Source organism: Hermetia illucens, chromosome 2 (genome assembly GCF_905115235.1).
Source record: "Hermetia illucens chromosome 2, iHerIll2.2.curated.20191125, whole genome shotgun sequence".
In the NCBI taxonomy this organism is placed as follows: Eukaryota; Metazoa; Arthropoda; class Insecta; order Diptera; family Stratiomyidae; genus Hermetia; species Hermetia illucens.
This window is the reverse complement of record NC_051850.1, coordinates 72,590,212-72,615,787: the sequence shown is the minus strand read 5'-3', so window position 1 is coordinate 72,615,787 and position 25,576 is coordinate 72,590,212. Positions and strand designations below refer to the sequence as shown.

Genomic DNA, 25,576 nt, shown 5'->3' with positions numbered 1-25,576 from the left:
TCCGTCACGCAGTCTAAAAATTTAGATAGTTCCGAAATGAGGAAAGGTGATCTTTCCCCCGAAAAAGAAGGAACGAACTTTATCACCATATCCATGGCCCTATCATAGATATCATTCCCTACCGGAGCCATTTTGTTAATTTCGTTTCTGGACCTAGCCTGTACTTCACTTGCGCGCGTTTTCAATGAAGTGACACCAGCACTTTCTGTTCCACTCACGCCACTGACATTTTTCCTCCTTTCGTATTTATTCAATTCCTTACTTCCGCGAACACCTTGTTCAATATTTACGCTTTTTCTGTCTAGCTGCTTTTCCAATTCCACGTTGCACTCTTCTGCTTCCCTTAATTGCTGCTTTAGTTCACTCACTGTCTTGCTTAATTGTTCCAAGTCTTTATCCCTTTGCGCTAATTTCCCCTCCAATCCTTCTTCCCTATGCTGTACACTTTCTAGGAAGCTAGATAGTAGAGTATCCACAACCTCCACCACACTAAGAGTATCACTCTTTATATTTACTTGCTCTCCCCGAGCCCTTAATTCGGTTTCTATTTGCTCCGCAAAAAGGAAAAGGCTTTTGATTGTGTCTGCCTGATCCTTTTTCAGCTGAGCAATAGTGTCCGCCCACAAACCTTGCTCGGCTTGCAGCGATTGAAAAAGAGCAAGCTCCTCTTTTGTCAACACGTTGGTCATTTAGTCCCACCCTCAGGACTCCACAACGGCACAATAACCTGCGTGCAACACTTCAACGGCACAATAAATTTAACATCACACTAAATTTAATGGCACACTAACTTCCCCACGCAGGATTCACTCAATTATTCAATTATATAAATTATAATTGATGTAAAATCAGGAATGTAAAAACACTTACCTAATACCGGCTGCGCCAAATGTCGTGACCTCCACTTTCACTGTTCACTTCCTTTTTTACACTCAAACTCTTTAGTTCCGTTTCTAATCAAATTTTATTAGTTATTATACTTAAATTACACTTACACTTACGTTTTCGTTACTCTACACTACTTAAACTTTCTCTACCTTTCGGGTTCGCTTTTACAAATCGACTGCCGCTTATATTTCCTTATGCTTATTCTAGACCTACCTTAACCTAATTTCTTATTCTTATTTGCCGACCCACGATTACCTCAAAACATGATTAAGAGGTCAGTGTTGTTATGCAAACACTCAGCATTTTACAACACAATACTGACCGACAAGTATGTTCCGCATATTGTAATACAAAGCTTGCACTTTCTATCACAATATCGATTACACACTTCTAGGTCGCGCCCAATGAGTCACCTCACTCTGGGCCAGGAATTGATATCCTTGTTCATGGAGGGCCAGAAGTATTTCTTGGTGACTAACCGATTTGTTGTCCTGATGCCTGGATGCGTGGAACACTTCCTTGCGAAAGGTGGCCGGAATGTATGGCCGAGGTCCCTTTTCCGAGTCTTCGCAGCAGAGCGAGAGTTTTGAGCCGAAGATGGGCAACTCCCGAAATTTGTATTTGGGGTAGGATTTGAGGCTCTGAAGTGCTGCGTCACCTTCCTGCGCCTTGGCAATAGCCGAGAAATCGAGTGAGGCGGGGATGTTAACCTCGGAGACACGAGACAAAGCGTCAGCAACTATGTTGTCCTTGCCGGGCACGTGCTGGATGTCTGACGTAAACTGGCTTATAAAGCTCAGATGTCGAAGAGGCATCAACAAAAGCGGCTAGAGGTGCATCTTGCAGAGGAAATGCCAAGAGTGTAGCATCAGCCAGTTGCTGTCGGGATTTATCGAACGCGCGGACAGCCTCTTCAGACCACACAATCTCTCGTGTGTCTTTTGTTTTGGGGCCCGACAAGTACGCGTTCAAAACGGACTGGTGATGGGCGGCCTTGGGCAGGAAACGACGGTAGAAGTTTAGCATGCCCAAGAACCTCCTCAACTCCCTCACTGTCTTCGGACGCGGGAAGCTTGTGATTGCTTGCACCTTGTCTGGGTCGGGCTGTATTCCTTCAGGGGAAATGGAGTGGCCGAGGAATCTCACCTGTTTTTGAAGGCAATTTGCATTTCTCAACGTTTAGGACTAAACCGGCCTCAAGGAGACGTTGAAAAATGCACTCGAGATGGGCTAAGTGCTCAGACTCAGTGGAAGAAGCGACCAAAACATCATCCAAATATACGAAACAGAAATCGAGGTTTCGCAGGACTGAGTGAATGAACCTTTGAAAGGTTTGCGCCGCATTGCACAATCCGAAAGTCATTCGGGTGAACTCGAAGAGTCCAAAGGGTGTGCATATTGCCGTCTTTGGAATGTCTTCAGGAGCTACTGGGATTTGGTGATAAGCCTTGGCTAAGTCCAAGGTCGAAAAGATGCGGCAATTCGCGAGGTGATGCGCAAAGTCGTGGATGAGTGGAATTGGATATCGGTCAGGAACAGTCTGTGCATTTGGCCTTCTGTAATCCCCACAGGGGCGCCATTCGCTATTTGGGTTAGGGACCATATGCAATGGGGAAGACCAACAGCTGTTTGAGGGCCTGTAGATACCCTGTTGAACAAGTTGTTCAAATTCTTGCCGCGCAATAGCCAGTTTCTGGGGTGGTAGAGGACGCACCTTCGAGAACCAGTAGTGTTAATGTGGTGCTGCACATTATGCTTCACTTGTCTTGAGAGACTACACTCGGTAGTAATCTGCTGAACTTTTGGAGGAGTGTCCGAACACGAGAATCGGTGATATCTTCCAAAAGAACGGAAAGGTTATTGTCAGCGTGAGATACCATTTAGCCCGACGAATTAAGGTTGGTCGTGGGGTCTATAAGGGACTTATTTTGCAAGTCCACCAGCAACCCATAGTGACACAAGAAGTCCGCGCCTAATATGGGGAAGCTGACACGCCACGAAAACGTCCTTCACAAGCCAAGACTCACGTCCACTTGCCTGTACCCGTATGTGTTGATACGGGAGGAACTTGCTGCCGCCAGTTTGAGCGGCTGTGGATAAAGTCGATGATGCCGGGGTACGGGAAGAACCGAAACCTCCGCACCAGTGTCGACGAGGTAGTTGCGCCTGCTGAGGGGGTCGAAAATAGTTAGGCGACGTGGCGCTGCGCTCTGGGTGGCCGTCGCCAAGACCCCCCGCGGACCTAGTTTTCTGCAGTAGGCGCGAATTCACAAGGTAGCGTACATCTTGTCGCTTTATCACCGAATCTCAGATGGTACCAGCAAATACCTTTGTCCGCAGGCTGTGTTGACGACCTGCTACCCGAACGCCCTTTTCGTGTGGCAGACCGTGAGCGAGCTCGCGACTCGAACGCTGAGCGTCCAACGTCGCCCGCATCTCGGCCACGCTGGCTGTCAAAGCGGCTATCTCGCGCCTTAAGTCGCTCACCTCATCCGACGGTGGTTGAACGGCCGCTATGGTTGTGCGTACGTATACCTCCTGCACCTGGTCGGCCGTCGCTGCCAGTTCCTCCAAGGAACCGGAGACGCAAGCTAGGATCGCCTGAGTGCCCTCCGGGAGCCGTCGTCGCAGCCAGAGCGACTTGATCAGGTCATCGCCAATCTTGCTCCCACCCAATTGTTTCATTTCGCGAAGCAATTGGCTGGGAGTTCGATCACCCAACGTTAAACCCGCCAGCAAGTGGTCTAATTTTGCCGACTCGCTTGCCGACAGGCGCCTGATCAACTCGCTCTTGAGCTGCGAGTATGGTGCCGACTTGACTACGTCGGACACCAGAAGAATCGACTCTTCATCCAGGCCGACCACCGCATAGTTGAAGCGGGTCGCGTGATTCCGGACATTTGGAACTGCGCTTCCAAATGTATGAACCACAGCTCCGGGTTCCGTCGCCAAAACGGAGGAACGCGTACCGCGAGGGCGGCCACTTGCGGGTCCGATGGGCCTGCCGCGTCTTTGTTGTCGAACGACATCTTGAGTAACAAAAAGTAGGAGTTTGCAATGAAAACGCGGTGAGTTTGTAATAAAAACGCGGTGAATTTGCTCCGACACGGCAGGCCGCACCCACAAATGACCGCACGAACAGAGTAGATAATAACAACCCGAAGCGGATGCGGTGATTATAAATGCTTCGACGTCGTCTCTTGCAGCGATTATTTTAATTATTATTTTTTTAAAAAAATTGTAAATATGAATATAATTTAATATCACTATTAACTATTTTTTTTTTTTAAATTTTAAGTAGTTATCTGATTAACTTTTTCAATAGTTCACAGCACAGTTGAAATAAAACTTGGAGCAATATAATTCGACAAACTCAGCATACTAGGCACTTTTCGTTGTTTTGGACGTTGCAATGGTCCTTACAATTAAAGTTACAAAAACAACAATACTAAAGGTAATGAAATTTCACCTAAAAGCTGGTTCGAATAGAGACTGATGCTGTGCGGTAGTAAATTTGGTCGCAGTAGGTGCTGCTTTTGTTGACGTGCGGGGCTGCGGTGATGGCGTCGGGGGTGTAGCGGCGGCTTTTCCGGTGGAGGTGGAACCGATATTGGCTGTGGCGTCGCTGGCGGTGCTGGAGACGGCGAGCGTGACTGCGGCGGCGGCGCTGGTGTTGGCGGCACCAGTTTAGAGTTAAATTACACATCTGCGAAAACATATGCTTCATTCAGCAAAAAACATTTTATTTGTTAACACAATATGCCAATATTTGAAATTTAAAATTGTCACTATATCTAGGAATGATTACAGTCGCCACTATTTGAAATTTAAAACTGTCACTATATCTAGGAATGATTACAGTCGCCGGCAACTTCCAACCTCCTTGGCGGTTGAGACAGAAGAGACCGGCTTATTTCCATGCGGTCTTTTCTGTCCCAACCAACGGCACTTTTCTCACCGCTAATCCTCCACTCCCGTGGTGAGTTCTAAAACGAGTGGAGAGTTCTGCGCCATCTACTTATCCGCATTCGCAACATTCGAAATAAATTTCGAATGCTGCGGATCCTGCCGCGCCACAATATCATCAAGATTCAAACTGAAACAACAATTTTCTAGTTCAACTAGTCGGTCTTTTACAGAATTTATTTGTTCTCCTTTCTTAACTGGGATATAATCATGGTTTACAGAATGTATAGAACAATCTTCAGCAAGTGTTACTAAGTAAGTTCCGAATAGTTTTGAATTCTCAGTTTTATTACATCGATGTTAGTAATTAGTTTCAACTGAGTTAGAGATAATGAGTTGTAAATTGTTTATTTTGTGCATTATATCTAATTCAAGGTTTAGTGTTCGAAATTGACAAAATTTATCATCATGTCTAAAATACAGTTCTGTCATAAAATTTTTTGAATAAATAGATTTTGCAGGTATTGGTCTACAAATATTTTTATTTACGAAAATTTTACAATCAATATCATTTGACGTTGCATAATGTTCATGACCTTTGCTGACTATTAAATATCTTGGAAGATTTACACAGTTATTACATTATTTTCTTGTATATACGGGAAGATAAGAACTTCGTATAAATCAACATTTTCTTTCGTGACTGTATCAATGCTTATCGCAACATATACTTACTTTTTTTAATAAAAGCTTTCAATTTTAAATTCTTCATTAATTGTTGGTAGTTACTTATTAAAGGATCAATGGCTAAATTATATTTTCCCTGCAATTGGTCAGTTGTTCCAGAAGTTGCTTCGGTTCTAAAATAAACGGATGTAGAATTCCCGTTTGTAAAAATAATAGAGTCTCGAAAAGTTTCAACTTTCGTATCAGTAACCTCGATTTTATGATTTATTTTTGAGAAAAGTTTTTCGTAGTATAATTCCAATCTGATCAGTTTTTCATGTTCATTTGCATGATTATTAGCTTCCTCGATTTCATTGATGATTTCATTTATCCATGATTTAATTGTGTCCTGTTCCATATTTATCATTTTAGACTGATTATTGATTTCTTTTATCAAAAGTACATTTTTCTTCATGCCGATTTTAACATTGAGCTCATTCTTTTCAACTGTTTCACTGTTCACTGTTTAATTTGAGGGTTTTACATTGTTTAAGCTCCTCGATACATAGATTATTAATACTCAAAGCGAATTGTCTTATATTCGCTATTTCCATTTCTATTTCCGTTATATCTAATGTTCTGATTAAACTTACTTCACTATTTATGAAATGAGTTTCCCCCATATGTTTAAAATAAACGCCAGGAAAGTCCAACTTTCTAATATTCAAGGCCTCGATGGTCCAGGTTGCGGCGATTCTGTAATATGTTCATCGTCACGTTTCATATACGGTTTGATATTTTTTTATTAAAAGTTTTAAATTTGTTGCGAGTGTCTCTTGAATCTTTTATAACTACACTATGTGGGCCTAACTTAACTATCCTATAAGGTCCGATCCATTTTTGTTTAAGTTTATTATTTGAAATGGCTAAGTTTTTCGCTAACACTAGTTGACCTAGTTCATAGTTAATAGTTTTACTAGTTATTTTCTTGTCATATCTTTCCTTGGATTTATTTTTCTTATTTAAGTCATTTTAAGCATTTTTTCTTATGTTTCCTAAGTGGTTTGTAATGACATCGATTCTGTCCTCTGCTATGTCCCCCCCAAATAGTAATTCATGAGGTGAATAGCAGGTCGTGCTGTGTATTATCTGGTTGTAACAAAGCCAAGGAAGACTCAACCTAGTCTCCCAATCAATGTCCTCTTTTAATTCATCCATTGTTGTTAATATTCGGCTAGTCTGGCGTGTGAGCGTTCTACTGCTCCATTTGTTTGCGGATGATAGGAGCTAGACGATATCATATTTATTCCCAGCTTCTTACAAAATTTTTGCAAGCAACCAGCTGTCAGATTTGGTGCATGATCTGATCTGATCAGATAGCGCTACTATTCGCTCCCGAGTATCTGTATGGTCCCGTGATATCGATTGATATACGCTCGAAAGGTCGACCTTTCAGTTCAATAATTACCATTGGTAAGTCCTTATTTTGACGTATGATTTTAAATTTCTGCCAATGTTCACAATTTTTTTATGTATTCTGCGATATCTTTATGCATACTAGACCAATAATAATTTTCCTTTATGGCTCTTTCCACCGCGTTTATGTCTCGGTGCCCGCCGATATATTCATCACGATGCTTCTTTATAAGCTGCAGTCTGTCTGTTTTGTCTACAACGATAATTTTATGGTCTGGAATTTTATCTAATTTTCCTTTAGAAACTTTGTTACCACCTATTATTTTGGGATTGCTATCAATTTCTTCGAAGGATAATTCATGATTCTCTGGTTGATTGTGATCATGAGACTCGGTATCCCCTTTGTTGGATTCGCCCCGGTCATTGACCACGTTGATTATCATTATGTTTCTGTTACGACTTAACTCGTCGGCAATATAATTTTCTTTTCCAGGCAGATACTTAATTTCGTAGTCATATTCCTCTAAAATTGTTCGCCATCTACCTTATCGACTACTAGGTTCCTTTAAGTTGTTGAGCCACTGGAGTGGTCTGTGATCTGTCTTGATCACAAATGGCATTCCGTAGAGGTAAGGTCGGCATTGCTTTACTGCCCATACGACAGCAAGGCATTCCTTCTCATATGTGCAATAATTTTTCTCGGCTGAATTCAAGGATCTGGATAGGAACTGAATTGGAAGGTCTTTCCAATCATATTCTTGACTAAGGACCGCTCCAATGCCGTATCCACTGGCATCAGTCGTGAGTGTAAAAGTTTTCTCGAAATTGGGATATTTTAATATTGGTTCCTCTGTAAGTTTTTGTTTAATGATGTCAAATGCCTTTTGGCATTCGTTCGTCCAAACGAATTCAGTATCTTTCTTTAGTTATTTATTAATAGGGTTGACAATTTTTGCATAATCCTTCACGAATCTCCTATAATATCCCGTCATACCAAGGAAGGATTTCACTTCCTTTTGTGTCCGGGGTGGCTCTAGAGTTATCACCGCTTGTATCTTTTTTGGGTCCATTTTAACTCCATCTTCCGTAATGATATGCCCTAAGTAGGCAACCTCCTTGCGCAAAAATTCGCATTTATCAGGTTGTAGGCGCAGATTATTAATTTTTAATCTCTCAAACACTTCGCGTAATCTAGTATTATGATCTTCGAGATCCTAGCCGTACACAACAATGTCGTCCAGGTAAACGAAACATCTCGTTCCTTGGAGACCGCTCAAGATGCTATTCATCATCCTTTGGAAGCATGATGGTGCGTTTTTAAGTCCAAAAGGCATTCGGTTATATTCATAATGCCCATACGGAGTATTGAATACATTTTTTGGATTATCAGATTCCTTGACCTGAATTTGATGAAACCCTGATGTAAAATCAAGTATACTGAAGGATACTTGTCCGTTATGGTGAGATCATTAAGCTTTCTATAATCAATGACCATTCGCCACTTGGTCTTTCCCGATGCATCCTGTTTTTTGGAACAACCCACAATGGTGAATTCCAAGGAGAATTACTTTCTCTTATGGTTCCATCTTTCAACAATTTTTCATTCTGCTCCTTCACTTCTTGCCCATGTATCTTGGGGTATTTATAGATTTTAACATGAACAGGCTTTGCACCTTCGATTGTATCTATAGAATGCACTGCAGCCTTTGTTAAGTTTTTAGAGTCAACTTCCTTAAAAATATTTCTCTACAATTTCATAAATGGAAGCTTTTTCTTCTTTATTCATGTGTTCATCTCTGATCACTATTTTGTCTATTGGTTTTTCAGGTATCACTTCGTCTGTAACCCGATGTACTTGTAATGCATTAACCCTACACACAACATTAGAGGCTCCTGTGTTTAAAATGGTTATAGGAACTCTATTAGTCTTGTCAATGGTGTCAATGGTGGCTATTAAACAGTCTGACTTTGTTTCGGGTACGAGAACATTTTCCCCTATTTTACGCTTACCGCGAACAAAACGCAAAACTTCATGTCTGCTTGGAACTAAGAAGTCGTCATTTTCAATTTTAATGTCGTCATTTCCACAAGTAAGAATGTTGTTTTTAAAGTTGAAAGATGCTTCGTGTCTTTTGAGGAAATCAATGCCAAGAAGAGCATCAAAATCTTGCAGAATGTACCGTTCAACAACATGAAATTCTATGCTGTGCTGTGTATTTCCGATTAAACAATCGATTTCAGCTTTCCCCATAGAGTTTTCGCTTATTCCTCCTATACCATTGAATTTAATTTTTTCACACTGGTTGACCTGGTGCTCATACACCTTTTCTTTTAAAATCAGGCTCACATCTGCTCCGGTATCGATGAGCGCCTTGATATATTCACCGTTAACTTTGATAAATATCATATATACGGACTATTTATCATCTCCTTACGAATTTAAAGTACTTTATCGACGGCGTTTACTTTAAAACTGCCTCTCGTATTTTCATTCTTTTTGTTAGATTCCACATTTTCACTGTTTGCACTTTCTGTTCTACTTTGATTGCGATTATTGTTGTTATTATTACTTTGTTTGTTTGAATTTGATTTATTTTGATTAAGGTGTCCACTTGATTTACAATTCCGCGCTATGTGGCCAAGTTTGCCACAGCTCTAACATTTTACAGACAATTTTACATGGCTAACCTTAGGTAACCGATTTCTGTTAGAAAAATCCCTACTGGTATTAGTTTTAAACATGTTGAGCCGTTGCTCTTCTTCCTGAGCAAGCCTACTCGCCTCTTCTACCGTTTTCGGTCGCTGTGTTATGACAACAGTCTCGTCGTGTCCTTGTTTGATACTAACGAGTTCTCGATGTAATTGGAGTGCACTGTGCGGCTCCTGATACACTGTTTTTAACTCAGATTTTAAATCTTCCCAACCACTGAATTCCTTATTCATCAGAATAAGTTGAGCATCACCTTTGATTTGTGTTTGGATGTACCGAAACAACACAGGCTTTTGCTCCTCTGTGGCCGATTCCATGGCCTGCGTACAACTGTTTAAAAAGTTGAACACATAGTCAGATTTCCCTGAGAAGGGCTGAACAAACTTGAACAAATCCCCTAAAGAGCACATACTGTTTTCAGTAATCGTTGTTTCACCACGTGTATTTGAATCGGAACTCAGACTATTAACACAACGGTTACCGATTTCACTAAATGTGGATCTACTGTAAAATCCGAGAAATTCCCTATAATTCAAAAGGTGCTCAGAATCTCCAATATTAATTTGAACTTTTACGTCACTTTTCGACTCAAGTCTTAGAATTTCACTGAACGATGCCCGATATTTTCTATCCTTAACCCACACAGTAAAAAGATCACTCATTAAAATCTCTAATGATATGTTTTTTTTTTCGAAAAATTTCACCACGCAAAATTCAATGAAAAGAAAAGCTAAAATTTTAACCACAAGAAACCTTTGATGAGAAAAAGAGGGGTTTAATTTGTTTTCGAGTGCACTCTGGAAACAAGAGAACAAACAAACAAGAGAAAGTTGCAATTATCTTCTGCATACAATATTACAGACTATTTCCCTTCTCACTGATTTAGCTAACACTTTTAATAATATTTAGAGCTAATGATTTGGCTTCATCATCGCCATCATCGAATGTTGTACTCACATTAATAATCCGTAGATAGTCCTGTGTTGCTGCATTCTCCTACCGCTGTCCCAGTCGAGTCCGTGATCAAATGTAGCTCCGTAGAGTCCTGCTGGATTGATGCTGGAGAGCTCTGCGTCGACGAAGATGATTATGTTGCCGGAATCCAACAGCCTTCCGTAGAATTCGATACTGTGTGGATCCCACCGCTGCCACCAAAAATTTGTTATGAAAGAACCCAAGGTCAGGGATTCCCAACAATGATTGCTTCCGGAGGAGGTGATTATCTATTCGAACTATTCGCAGTTCCAGTTGATCAAGTGAACTTTCTTCTTCTAGTAAAAATAGACACATATCTAAATTGTTTCCGGAGTAAGTTTATTTAGAGTTTCCAACCGACAGAGCTTCCGCTGAAGTTAGTTAACAAAAACTGGGCGACATGTCTAGCCCGCAAGCTACATTTAAAAGAAAGCTCAGCATTATGGAATTTGGGAAAGTAATGAATTCCAAAGTCTGCGAAAAAATTGAACGTAGACAAAAATTTTAAAGCGCGTGTGATCAAGTCACGTTTTTCTTCAACGTGATAATATGATTTTAGAATCGTAACATATCTATATATACATATAGTTAAAAAAGCCCACGGACCCTCTTCCCGCTCAACCGGACCGAGGGGCGACCAACCTAAGGATGGGCTGAAAGTAACATCCAAAGGCCCGCATCACAGTGATGATTCGTTTTAACGCAAAGTGTATGCGACCATGCGAAAATGTATTACTACATCACTACGATTGTCGCAAACGCGCGAGACATGGATCTTGTATCGAAGATAGTGCGGATCAAGACTGAAACCCATTAGGTCAGATTGTTACCGGACAGGACTCTTCGGACTATAGCTCAGGTTGCAAGGATAACCGCTTTTTGCATCTCCATGTATAGTCCAGTCCTAAGATCGAGCGTTTTCAGCGTTTTATGTAAGTTCTGCGGGACTAATCCCGTCGCTGAAATTACCGCTGGGACTACTTCGATCTTTTGGAGTCTGCAAGTCTGCTTCATATCGTCTGCCAATTCCGGATTTTTTCGTGCTATTTTCCAACAGTGTTCCGGTCCAACGGTACGGCTACATCGATTATCAAGCACCGAGCACCGAGAAGCAGAACTAGATCGGGTCTGTGATGATAAACACTGTGGTCGTTGGCAATAGTGTGATCCCACAATAGTTTGACCCGATCATTTTCCAAGATTCTCTGCGGAGTATACTTATAGTAAGGATGGTAGGTTGCCACTAAGTTATACTTCAACGCAAGGTTTTGATGGAGAATCTTGCAGACGGAGTTATGACGATTGGTGTACTCGGTACTGCTCAACATTCTGCAGACAGATGTTATGTGCTGGATGGTCTCCTCTTCTCAGTTGCATAAATAACAACTGGAGTTGGTGATTGAGGAGTCGTGAAGAATGTACCGCCTATAATTTTTTGTTGGGAGCGAAGCAATCTGAATTGAAGTTAGGAATGCTCCGGTCTCATAGAGCAGTACACCATTAGTCAACCATTTGTTGGAGGCTTCGATGTCAATGCCTGACAACAACAAATTTTTTATATGACCTCCGCGAATGGGTTTCTCTTTCCACATGTCGATCTTCTGTTGGCCTGAAGTAACATTCGACATGGGATCCCATTCTCTGCTTCTCAAGTTCAAAGGAGATAAATTATTATCTGCCATGACGGTAGCCTGATGTATTTGGCCAGAGGATTGTTTCTCAAAGAAAAACTCGCGAAGAGAATGCACTTGATTGTAGTGCAACGTTTTTAAATCAAGTACCCCCCTTCCTCCCTGATGGCGTGGGATAGTAATCCTCAATTTTTCGGCAGCTCTATTGCGCATGTTGTTGTTTGCAAGAACTACCCTTACCCGTCTATTGACAGATTCTAAATCCGCATTACTCCACTGTATCACACCGAAAGTGTATAGAAGGACGGGAATGGCGAAGGTGTTGATTGCCATGATTTTATTTTTCCCGTACAGCTCAGTTTTAAGGACAAGATCCAGACGCCGTTCAAATTCCCCCAGCAATTTAGATTTGATTATTGCCAGAGCAGGTGTTGTTGCTTGCAATATGCCGAGGTATTATATTTGTAGACGTCGTCCGAATCCATACCCTCAATTCGGATGTTATTTTGTCTGTATCCTTCGTTGTCGGTGTGTTTTCCCCGAACAATTATTTTTATGCGACATTTCTCCAAACCCAAATGCATGCCGATTTCCCTGCTGAACTGGATGGTGATGTCCAGGAAGGAGCGAAGTTGATTCTCGTCTTTGGCATACAATTTGATATCGTCATTATGCCATGCTTGACTTGGAACCCGTATTTGCTTTCATGCAAAAGATGGGATGGTGGATTCAAAGCCAAACAAAACCACAGTGGGCTTAGAGAGTCGCCTTGGAAAATGCCACGTCTGATTGGTATCTCTTCTGATGTATGTGAGGATAGCGATAGCTTCCTGCTCCAATTCTTCATTACTGTTCTGAGGAGAAGAACGACATTCGGGTTGATTTTATACAAGCGTAAGAGCGTCCACACACGGTAAACCAAGTTGGTGACCAAGTTTGCGGTTCGTTTGCCACAGACGCAGCAACCGACCGGCAACTTCATTTCGTTGCGAGATCTCGACGAGTGCACATCATCGCGCCATAATGGTCATTACTATGCGAGATGTCGAACAGTGCACATCGTTGCGTCGTGAGCTTCGCTATGTTGCGCGCTATCTTTTAGTGTGGCGAGATATATGTTTTCTTGAAAGTGAAAACGCACGATTTATTGATTAATATGATTTTATTCCCAATCGTCAAAGTCACCTCTAACAACTAAACTGCTCGTTACATGTCTTTTTCGTGTCCTTATATGTGGACAACATTATCTTAAAATCAACCTTTGAACTACTGACTAAATAAGAAAAATGAAACGCTTATTAGGATTATCTGAAATACATTATCGCGTCGACTCATTAAAATGCATCCTTCTGCTCATACGCATTCTAAGCCTAATCAGAAAATTGATTCTCGCGTCTCAAATTTATCTTTATATGTCGTTGTCGTTTCATTTTGCTTATCTGGAGTGGTCTGGTTTATGACTGGCGTTAAATTATATACGTGCGTAGTCCTTCGGGAGGGTTTTAGGGAGTAGCAATGATTGAGAATAACCAGGTTTTAACCAAATGATGGTCTTTATGTTCAATTTGAAAGCCATTAATTGACTAGTAAGTTTAAATTGCAACGGAAAAGTAACAAATCTAATGTGAGCTGAGTCTAATATTATGTAGGCAGGCCAATATTATGTAAATCTTACTAAAAACGATACTTGTTTGTTGTTATTTAGTTCCGATAAGCCATGCATTCTTATTGGAATTCGGCATTAGTTTATTGGAACTGATATGTTACATAATTTGTGCATTACAACATCTTATTTACTAAATTTTATTGAGTGTTTGCGTTGGTTTGTATAGTCCGATGTAACACTTTGACGTCGTGAGCATGTAAATGCCAATATTGTAAACTGTTTTTATGGGGGAAGATGCCTTCCCATCATTGAGGAATTTGATGAAACCGTACAGCCGCGATAATCTATCAAAGGGTATACAATTACAGGGCTAGAAGAATTGTGGAAAATGCATTTGGAATTGTGGCAACGCGCATGAATTTGAACAATAAAAAAGCTACCATAATAGTTCTAGCATGTTGTTATCTCCACAATTTTTTAAGGAGAACCAACCCCTCGGTCTACTTAAGAGGAAGTGTTGATGTTGAACACATAAATAATGGTGATATTCAATTGGGTGCCTATAGACAAGACAGCCAGCAGCTTTCTGAACTTCAACCAACTGCATCGAGAAATGCAACTTTAATAGCAAAAGAAACAAGAATCAAATACACAAAGTATTTTAATGGAGTTGGAACAGTGCCTTGGCAAAGTTTGTTTATAAATGAAAACAACAATTTGTATTTTTGATTTTATAAGTATGTATTTATATGTAACTATATGATTAAATAATAACAGAAAGGAAGGAGGGAAAGTTATTCACCGCTATGTTCACTTGAAATTGCTAAGGCTTCAGCAACATTTACTGTAGTCAACCGTAGAGCTCCCAATTGCCCTGCGTGAAAATGTCTTGTATCGCTTTTTTGGCATATATTTGTTGGAGCGGCGCAAGCTCCCTAAGTGAAACTGCCCAACTTTCAGAATGTGTGCTGGCATCATCTTTAGGCTTTTCTGAGGATGCCAACTGGGCCAGCGCGTCTTTAAGTAGCGCATTCCTCTCCTCTAGGTGCTCATCATTAGTTCTTCTCCTTTTGCGGCTGGGCCCCGGCTCATGAGTTTCCTGAAATTATTAAATAACGTTAATTGTAACATAAATTAACGAATAATTTGAAATGTAAGTATAGAATCTTAGATTAATAGTTACTTACCGTTGGTAACTCAAGATCTCCATCATCCAAGTCGACGGTAGACGTACCACTCAACTGGATTTCTTGATCCCTCAAGAACTCAACTAGATCAAAGTACCATAACGTTAGTACATACTCCTCCTCGACGCCAGCTCCAGATTTTCGGCTCCTCTCGACTTTTTTACACTCTCTGCGGTAGCAGCTTCTTATATTTTGAAGTCTTTTTTTCACGGTGTCTTCATTCGCGTTGCCGTCTATGGACTTGTATACTTCCAATAGTTTTGAAAATGCAATTTTTTTCTTATGTTTGTCTTTAAAGACATCCGCTTTGATCTTCCAAAGCTCCGGCAAGGTTTGTAGCACGGAGAAAAACTCCCTCCACGCCTCAGTATCTACAATCCCTGTCATACTACTTACTACAAATGTAAATAACTTCTTTCAATTATAATTTAAAATATACAGCAAACAATGGCAAATCTAAGTACTATCAGGTATTTCTTAATTAATTTTATAAATTTAGCTGAAAAAATTATTAGTAAAAAATTTCAATGTATGGTGTAAGCGCCTTATAACTTACTGACTATCTACGAATATAATGTTCCTACTTATACTGTGTCAGGTAATTTCCTAATTTCTTCGTCAATACTAAATTATCTTACCTCGTTTTCCGCCTTGCTACAGGAGTAATCTCTGTCGATCGAAAATTCCATGAAAACTATATCTAATTCGGTATGGCGACGTCACCATCATTAAAGGGCCATTTTTTAATCATTACCAACAAGTATATGTTAAAAATATGTTTCACCTTTGAACATGGGTTAAGAATTTTCCTTTCATTTTTAAACTACACTTACTTTTTATTATTTTATTATCATAATCCTCTGTGATGTGCCACCTTATGTGGTTGTTGCCAGTCCACTTGGCAATCCCTTACTCTTCTTTCTTTGTAAATTGGTTTATGGTTAGTCGGAGCAGCTAAATGCCAAAACTCCAGACTAACCAGCTATGGGAGCAGCAATTGCTTGAACTCCACAATGATCTAGTCAAGCAGTGTAAATTTTGGGAGCAGCAAATTGCCTGGACTCCACAGAATAAAACACGTTAGGCTTGTGTTCGATAGTTCCAACGAACTATGTATTTTTAATTCATTCCTATTTTATACAATTTTAATTCATTTCCTATTTTATACAATTTTTACCTATACTTACTAGGTCGGTACATATGAATTTACAGTATTTTAGAGAAAATATTACATAGTAGGCAATGATAATGTGGATAAGTTTTACAGTATTTTAGAGAAAATGTTACATAGTAGGCAATGATAATGTGGATAAGTTTACAGTATTTTACACCTCATATTTGGGATTAGCCAGCTCACCCCGCCGGAAAATACTTAAGCCATAAATATTACTAATGACCCTGCACAAGGCAAATGCTTGCAACACAATAAAACAATGGAAACTTTCGTTCAGCAAGCCATAATTATCAAAGGCGCCGTGTATATTTAAAAAAGCTTCCTAACAAAATATAAGTTAATAGATCGGAAAGGCGAACGATTAAAAAAAATACAATTTTTATTACACTTCCCTTCGTGATTGATACAAAACTGAACTACTCCTAATACAATAACTGTTTAAATATGTTTTAAATTGCCTAATATGCAATTAGTATTTCACCTATGCAATTGTGCATTTTAATGTTAGTTGATGGCGATGACCCAAATATCTGGCTGACACAGGTGCGGTTGCGCGTGTAGCTTATTCCGGCTGATGTTTGACCTGAGTTCAATAACTTCGATCGCTCGTGTATGAAATGATATCGTGTGCGATAACTTATATACGTCCCATCCCAACATTTATTAGACTTCAATTGACTGATAAAGAGTTAAACCTGAAAATGGATATTATTATATGGTACCTGTGAACATTCACTAATTGGGTTCCTCTCCTTTTTTACAGACATTTGAATTTTTGTCTCCAACCTAATTACCATGATTGCCATTGTCGATCTTACTTTCCATTTTGCAGGCAAACTAATTAAGTTACCCGACGATCCCTTGCAAGGGAAATGATTGCTAAATAGCAAAAATGAGAAAACTATGGTAAATAATGTGCTTATTTACAAAAGCAAAATGAGGAAATATATGTGCCACCTTTGAACATTGCATTTAATGCTTTGTTTTTCTTGTCATAATATATACATTTAGATTTCTCCTGAAAAATTAATAAATGGTTCCAAACAATTAAATTATATCTATAGAAGTAGCTATTCCGCTTATTAAAGGTCATTTTACCTATAGATTAAGTACAAATCTAAACATATCAAAATGTATATCTGCGTCATCTTTCACCAATAGGTTAATTAGAATTTGATGGACCAACTTCTTATTTTTCAGTGCGCATAATTTAATTTAATTGCATGTTTATAAATACAAAGAAATTAACGGTATATTGAGCGAATTACTGATTATTGTATCTTAAATGATTTTCCTGTGATTACCTGTTGCATCTTAATTAACGAGTTAATTTCAAGATAAAGCAAAGGACAAGCGTCACTATAATTTCTCGTTTTCAGAAAATGGTAAGCAAAGTTACAGAGTACAGATACATCGCAAACCCATTTTTTAAAAAAAAAAACCAAATTCCTATTTGAACAATACCCAAACGCGGTATTTAGCTTTCGTTAATACAGAACATAATTATTAATTACGAGGCATGTGCCTCACGGGAATTCAACCTACACAGCCGTTCGTCGCCTACTTGCAATTAAACAACCTAATAAAAGGATTAAGGTAGACCAGAGGGATAATTGCTCTTTCAAGTAAAATTCCTTCGTAATTTCTTTCTTTAAGAGTTGATGTAAACATATACAAATAATTAATGGGGGGATTTAGCCGTACGAAACAACAACTCCGTCTTTTTTATAAGAAAGTACATCCAGTATAAATCGGCTTCTGTTGCTCAACTCATAGAATCTAATTCACTACCCTAAACACCTGTTCAAACGAGAATTATGAACCATTCAATTGAACGATAAGAAATAAGTGCATCCGAAGCGTCATAAACCAATAATGAAATGTATGAAGTATCAAATGCACATCTGTTTGAATATTCAAGGATAAGGAACATCATAAGATACCACAGAACATGTCTTTACATTCCAAATAAGGTAAATGCAATTTAAGAAAAGAATATGAGCGCACAAAAAAAGAAGAAAACTAAGACATTATCGTAATTAACTTGTATCGACCGGGTAATTAAAAGTTTTGCACTTTAATTTTACATAGTGGCAATCTAATCTCCATTTCCCATTCTACCAAGAAAACACGTCTCAAGCGTTCGCATCACATTAAAATCGCTCGAAAGCTTTTCAAATGATCAAGCACACACCGAACCGATTCGTAACCGATTCACATTTAGAGGCCACGCCCACAAAATATCAAAACATTTTGATGTTCGCCCAACCGTTGCCCCAACCTGAGTTTGTATGGAGAATTTCTCCACAGACGTCCAACCGCACTGCAACCGCCAACTTGGTCACCAACTTGGTTTGTCGTCTGTGGGCGCTTTAACACTTGTAGTAACCACGAATGTGATACGGAGTCAAAGGCTGATTTATAATCGATGTAGGCTGTTGAGATATTTCGTTTCTGATGGTCAGCCTTCTTTACAGCCATCGTATCGATTAAAAGCTGTTCTTTGCAGCCTCGGGAGCCTTTTGCGCATCCTTTTTGCTCCTCAGCTATCAATTTATGAACATCAAGATGTTTTGAGATGTTCGCGCACAGGACTGAAGTGAAGACCTTGTAGATGGTAGGAAGACAAGTAATTGGTCGACATTTTGAAGGGCAAGAGGCACCCTGTTCCTTGGGGTGAGGAAAGTTATACCCTTGGTGAAAAATGGTGGAACTAAATCAGGATCGGCAATCATCTGATTAAATTGATTTGCCAATATCCTGTGAGTGCTCTTGAACTGCTTCAGCCAGAAGTTGTGAATCTTGTCAACTCCTGGCGCCTTCCAATTACCTGCCTTGTCAAGGGCTGCTTCAACGTCGACTTCAGTTACGTCAGGCATAGTCATTTCGAGGAGGGCCTCGCATGAACGCATAAGGTGTGGGAGCCACGCTGCTTCTAAATGCAATGGCTGGATTCGCTCCAAACACTTCTCCAGAAGTCTTCTGCCTGATCCAGATCGAGGTTACTTTCCCTATCTGAGTTGGTGAGATTTTTGTAGAATCCCCGTTGGTTCTGCAAGAACAAGGTGTTGTCTGTCCTTCCCTGAAAGCTTTGCTGATACCTACGGATGCGATTGGAGCATACCGCAAGTTTCTGCTTCAGCACTTCGAGGATTTCTTCGATTGGCATATCATTGGACAGATGGTAGTTTCCAATGATGTTCGCAAAGCATCTGTGCACTCTTGGTGATGGATTTCCAAGGAGTGCTTGCGTGACACGACCAATCTCCTTTCTCAACTTTTCGACTCTTTTGTTGAGCCGAAATACACATAATGGTAAAGTCCTCCTACGCATGCCTCAGTTATTTGCTCTAAGATGTTGATTATGGAGGCGAATAACCGTGGCAGCTGCAACATAGGTCAGGCTGTGAACATCTGTAGCAGTAATCTCGCTAGCCAAAATTCTATCAACGGTAGCAATGATGTTAGTAGTTGCCGAAGTAAACTTCAGTTTTGGGATCTTTGGCCTAGCGTCTGGGAGAATCTCAGTATACTCTGTGAATGCGACCTGGAATGCGGTCAAAACCTAATTATAAATTGGGTCGACATCCCCAGTTACTAAGCTTCTCCTGACTACTGGATTCATGGATTGCCTTGCAGGTGGGGTACTTGTATTACTCCTTTGACTAGTCCGGTAATTGGATGACTCCAGCCCGAGCTCAAGTGAAACCTCTTGGTAGATTTGTTACCTAGTTGGTAAGGCAACTCGGTTGTTATTCACTATCACCCGGTACTGGTTGACGATCCGCGCTGACTTCGATATAAGATCCATGTCTCTGTAGTGTAGAACCACCGCGTCATTGGCTGAAGTGTTTGCGACAATCGGGATGTGGCAATACATTTTCGCATGATCGCACACACTTTGCGTTAAAACGCATCATCGCTGTGATGCGGGCCTTTGGATGTTGTCTTCAGCCCATCCTTAGGTTGGTTGCCCTCGGTCCGGTTGGACGGGAAGAGGGTCCGTGGGCTTTTTTAACTATATTCGCCATATATATATATACCTGGCGTACCAGGTTTATCCTCACCTGAGTTACAAACGCAGAGCTGCATCCGACTAGGCGTGTGTCATGGTTTGCGGATAATGACATGACCCACCGGGTCAGCTACGAATATCGCAAGTTAATCTTGTAAATAATTAGCCGCGGACAAGCAGAACGTTTCCTTTTATGATCGTCCTCCCTTACCGAGTTTTCCCTTTCAGGGGGAGTAAACCTCCTTAACAAATCCGTAATCCGGGGTGAAGGGATCGACGCGCCTATCGGATGAATTGCAGTGACGTTACACTGTATTTCAGCGGCTCCCCTCCAAATACCTTCCCTACCTTTGGAGGTAACCATGGGGCATTGCAACATTGGAGCTCTGTTGCAGGGTTGACTGCCTTTCAACACACGTGGGAACAAAATTGGGGATAATTTTTCAAATTCTTTTGATGGGACCACAGGGACACGAAGACAGCACCCAACACGGTTAAGGGTCGTTCAACAACACCAGAGCGGCTCTTCGCCATTGGATGTTTTGGCGGTTATGCCGTCAACCACCAGGGACGGGAGACCTAGGCGTTGTATAGTTTGGACGAACCAATTTAACGAATTTATCGTCCGCGCCTATTATCGTGTCGCGGATTTGGAACGGAATCCATCAGAATACAGACACCGACTCCATGACGCGTTTATAACCCGCTTCCCGGAACTAAGTCATGTTCCGGAGCAGAACGTTGCCAATCAATACCGGGTGATAGTGAAAAATAATCGAGTTGCCCTACCAACTAGGCAACAAATCTTCCAAGAGGTTTCACTTGAGCTCGGGCTGGAGTCATCTAATTTCCGGACTGCTGCTGTTGGCAGAATTTTGGCTAATCGTTTGGCTAGCGAGATTACTGCTACAGAGGTTCATAGCCTGATCTACGTTGCAGCTGCCATGGTTATTCGTCTGCATAATCAACATTTTAGAGCGAATAACAGTGGTATGCGCAGAAGGACTTTACCGTTCTGGGTATGTCGACTCAACAAAAGAGTCGAAAATTGGAGAAAGGAGATTGGTCATGTCACGCAAGCACTCCTTGGAAATCCATTACCAAGAGTGCACAGATGCGTTGCGAACATCATTGGAAACTACCATCTGTCCAATGATATGCCAATCGAAGAAATCCTCGAGATGCTGAAGCGGAAACTTGCGGTATGCTCCAATTGCATCCGTAGGTATCAGAGAAGCTTTCAGCAAAGGACCGATAACACCTTGTTCTTCCAGAACTAACGGGGATTCTACAAAAATCTAACCAACTCAGGTAGGGAAAGTTTTTGGGGAGTGACGAGTTTTATTTGGTGCCTTTATTGGGGTATCGGTCTTTTTGGCGTGCTTTTCGGGGGTTATTAAGCCGGTTCTTTTGTGTATCTGAGATAGAGATCTTTTCCGAGTGCTTTTTGGAGAGTGGGAAGTTGTTTTGGGTGCCGATCTTTTTGGTGTGCTTTAGTTTAAATTAAGTTTAAATGAAAAAGTTCGTTGATGAAGTTCAAATATTTATTTTATCACACTTTTTTAGACATACATCATTCAATATTGTTTAGAATTAGCACGCCTTGTTTATATATCTTTTCTACTACATATAATATGTGTGAATTCCTCAATGTTTGACGAAGCATTACAATTTTGGAGTATATAATAGACAAAACCTATGGCGATAGCTACCGCCGCTATAGGTTTCATTAGGTTGAAAATATCGAAGACGATGATTTAACACTCGGTCGATTATAAGGTCCGCAAACATTTTCTCCGTTAACGTAAACACATGTTGGTTATAGACCCAGATGTTCAGTTTCAATGTCTGAGGGAGTGTTGAATGCGTTGATTTCTAACGCGCAGAAATAGCACTTAACATAGTCTTTTAAATTTGTGTAAAAAAATACACTTTTTGCAAATTTTTGCGCCTTTCTATCATGATGTTTAAATTGCTCAAAGTTTTCAGACGATCGTACTCACGTTTTAAGGGGGCCGATCATCTTAAAGAAAAAAGTAAGCGGCATTTTAACGTCAAGACTTAACAACAGTCCGCAGACTAGGATTATTAAAAAATATTAAAAGATTAATTTTTGGTGCCCTGTTAAACTTTTTTTTCTGAATTTTTGTGTTTTTTTAAGACTTCTTTAATGAATAAAAAAAAATTATTGAAGGAATCGCAATTATCCTAGTTTGCGGACCGTAGAAATATGTTCTAAATAAGTCGTGAAAATTTCAAAGAATTTCGTTAGATAGATTTTGGGCTATGGTGGCAGCCGATTTTCAACATGCGGTTTTGAGAAAAACGCATTTAAAAAGTAGAATGCGATTTTTACCCATAAAACTGACTATTAATTTGCTATACCTAATCCATAAACCTTAGGTTTCTTCAAGAAACACATGTACGGCCTTGGCTTCAATTCTTGTCCTTTTAGCGAAGTCATTCAAACATCATTCGTACCGATAAGTACGAGCTTTATTACGCCGATCGACATAAATCTGGCATGTGACTTATCACGTATTCAACACTAATTTCCAAACGACTCCGAATATCAAAAAATCATTTTACCCATATATTCTACACTATATCTAGATACAATTGACGCCGAAAAAAAAATTCGATTCCGCGGATCCGACACACAGGATGACCCCCTTAAGTTTAACATTTTGACTGCGAGTTTCCACTTTAAATGACGTCTTTTATATTAATCCAGGAATTGTGGATGGATGTTAAATCAAGCCACTTGACAGAACACCGTCCCCCCTCCTTTTGAAGATCATTTCTACGAGATATACATCTGGTTGCTTAGTTTGTTGTAATTCCAGTTCGTAGAACCTTCCTTTTATTAAATTTCCTCAATATTCTTTGCGGTTCTGTATTTTTTATCTGATCTATCCTGAATATTTCTGTTGACCAATTTGGAGTGAAGACTTTTTCAAAGACATATTTGTGCTTGCATGCTTCTTGGTAGACGTTTTTGGTTTAAAACTGTCTCCATCGCTCTTGCCACTTCGGCTGCGCTTTTATTTTATATTAGCTCCGCCCAGACAAATTTCGAAAATATGTCGATGACTGTAAGGAGAAATTTGAATCCTTGGTTATTAGAGTCAAAAATGCACTCATATCAACCTACCATAAGTCATCTATACCTTTAATAACGACACCCCAGCGTCGAAAATTTGTGCGAGCCGGTTTATGTAACTCGTTGATAACCCGTCTCCTACTCATTTTCATAATAAATACGTTTAAATATCGGCTTGGATTTTATTTTTAGATTGATTGTACCATTGTTTTTGTACGTGAGATATTGGATCAGGGCCTTGAAGTGTGTTAGAGCACTTCATTCAAGACCGTAACGGTACACTTCAGAACAGCCTGTAGGAGGCAATGTGGTCAGCATTGTGCTTGACCGAGATTATTTCCCTGATTTGACTTAGGTACTGATTCACAGCTGAGTCGACTGGTATCCGACGTCAAATCACGCTACAAATTCCACTGCCACCAGTGAGATTTGAACCGCGACCTTCCGTATGATAGCCTTGTGTTGTGGGAAGACAACATTTATAGAAAATCTTCTAAACAATACATTTCTAATACAATCTCAAATTAAAAACAATATTTGGTATGATGTGGAAAAACATGCCCTGCCTTCAAGCTTACCATTTGCAAACATTGAGTAATTGGATTCTATTCCAGAAGAGTTCGCCAACATAAAAAATGAGCCGATACTAATTGTATTAGACGACATGCCGTTGAAAGCTTCCTCAAGGCAGGTGTGTGAGCTTTTCACAAAAGGATTCCATCATTGTAACTTTTCAGTAGTTTTTGTCAAACAAAATGTGTTTCCCCAAGGCAAATTCTGTCGCAATATATCGCTTAATTGCAAATACATAGTAGTTTTTAAAAAACCGCGGGACAAATGTCAGTTTCTCCATCTTGCTAAACAGATTTATCCAGAGAATAGTACAGAGCTAGTGAAAATATATAAAGATATCACACAGAGGCCGTGCTGGTGGATTTCACCCAAGGTATAAACGAAATCTTTAGATTTCGGACCGATTTTTTTAAAAATAAGTTTCCTTACCACCGAACGACCGCTGAAGCAAAACGCTCTGTTCGAAAACAACGGGAAGTTGGGTGGCTTTCTTCCCATATTATTTGAAAGTCTACTTTCAAGCCCTATTGGAGCAGTTATTTCAAAGTAAATATGCAGAGAAACAATGTTCTTAACAAAATGCTTCTCTTATCACCCGAAGTATACGAAAACTTCAAAGACGTTATTGAAGAATCAAACAATCAGACTTTGATTAATAAGGCGATGATTCTTCCTGATATGAATAACTGATATAGCTATAGAAATGAGCTAATAAAATTTTTAAACACCAAGCGCCGAGGTAGACATGTTCCAGAACTAAAAGTCGATTTTCCAGCAGCTAGTATAGGTTTGATGCAAAAGGGAAGGTCTTCGAGACAATCAAACCCAGACAAGATTGTTTTTTAAGAAGATTTATCGACCCAGACATCACCAGAAAGGGAACCGTTCTTGACGGAAGAGGAATATTTTGAGGCAAAGGCAGAAGAAATAACGCCACCCAGAAAATCCCTTTCACTTGCAGCTAAACGACGTTTATCAGCAAGTAGTATTGAAAAAATCTTCAGCAACCGAAAATGCATTATAGGATAATAACAGCTAATGATGGTATAACTCAATACACAGTTCCAATAAACATGAGTCCCGACGAAGTTGCTAGAGCTATGGTGAAGTTAGAGGAGAGAGAAGAGGAAGAGTATAAAAGGAAGCAAAAAGGAGCTGTCAAAAACACTACATTAAAGCCTCCACGTTTAGATCCTGGTCAATATGAAATACCATTTCCAGTGAAAAAACTGCAAGATAAAGTGAACGTTTGAAAGGTAGAACGGAACGAACCGGATTTTGATTGATGTATCATACATATATGTAAAAAGCAATGACTTTTATATTTCCCTTCTAAGCAATAGTTCACTACTCTTTTACCCTGATAACACACACCCATGTTTTCGAAATATATTACCAAGATTGTGTAACTAAACGATACCTGGTGTGTGGGAATTACAGAAGTAGCATTGCCAGTGCAAAAAATGAGCACAAAAAGATTTGCCGGCGAATCATCTGAGGAAAGTGGTAAGAAGAGAACAAAACGTGATTTATCAGAAATATGATAACTAAAGCTGATCCCATAGCTTTGAGAGTTATACTGGACTTTGATGGCTTTCATGGTTCATTTAATAGGATGCAAAAGCAGCGATAAGCAATAAAGATGGTTCAATTGATTTCACGGCGTTGCTTTATTCTTTTCTAACCAGAATAGATCCTCCTTATCCAAGAAATCGGGGGGTCACCA

The 25,576-nt window shown here is 40.0% G+C and overlaps 1 protein-coding gene across 1 annotated transcript; it reads right to left on the bottom strand.

Moving 5' to 3' along the window:
* Nucleotides 1-14,486: 14,486 nt before the first annotated feature.
* Nucleotides 14,487-15,522, bottom strand: LOC119649747. The gene is made up of 2 exons (XM_038052036.1): nt 14,986-15,522; nt 14,487-14,897 (listed from the first exon to the last, which is right to left on the bottom strand). Exons 1-2 carry the CDS (start codon nt 15,370-15,372, stop codon nt 14,649-14,651), a joined length of 636 nt encoding a protein of 211 aa, XP_037907964.1. The 5' UTR covers nt 15,373-15,522; the 3' UTR covers nt 14,487-14,648.
* Nucleotides 15,523-25,576: the final 10,054 nt, after the last annotated feature.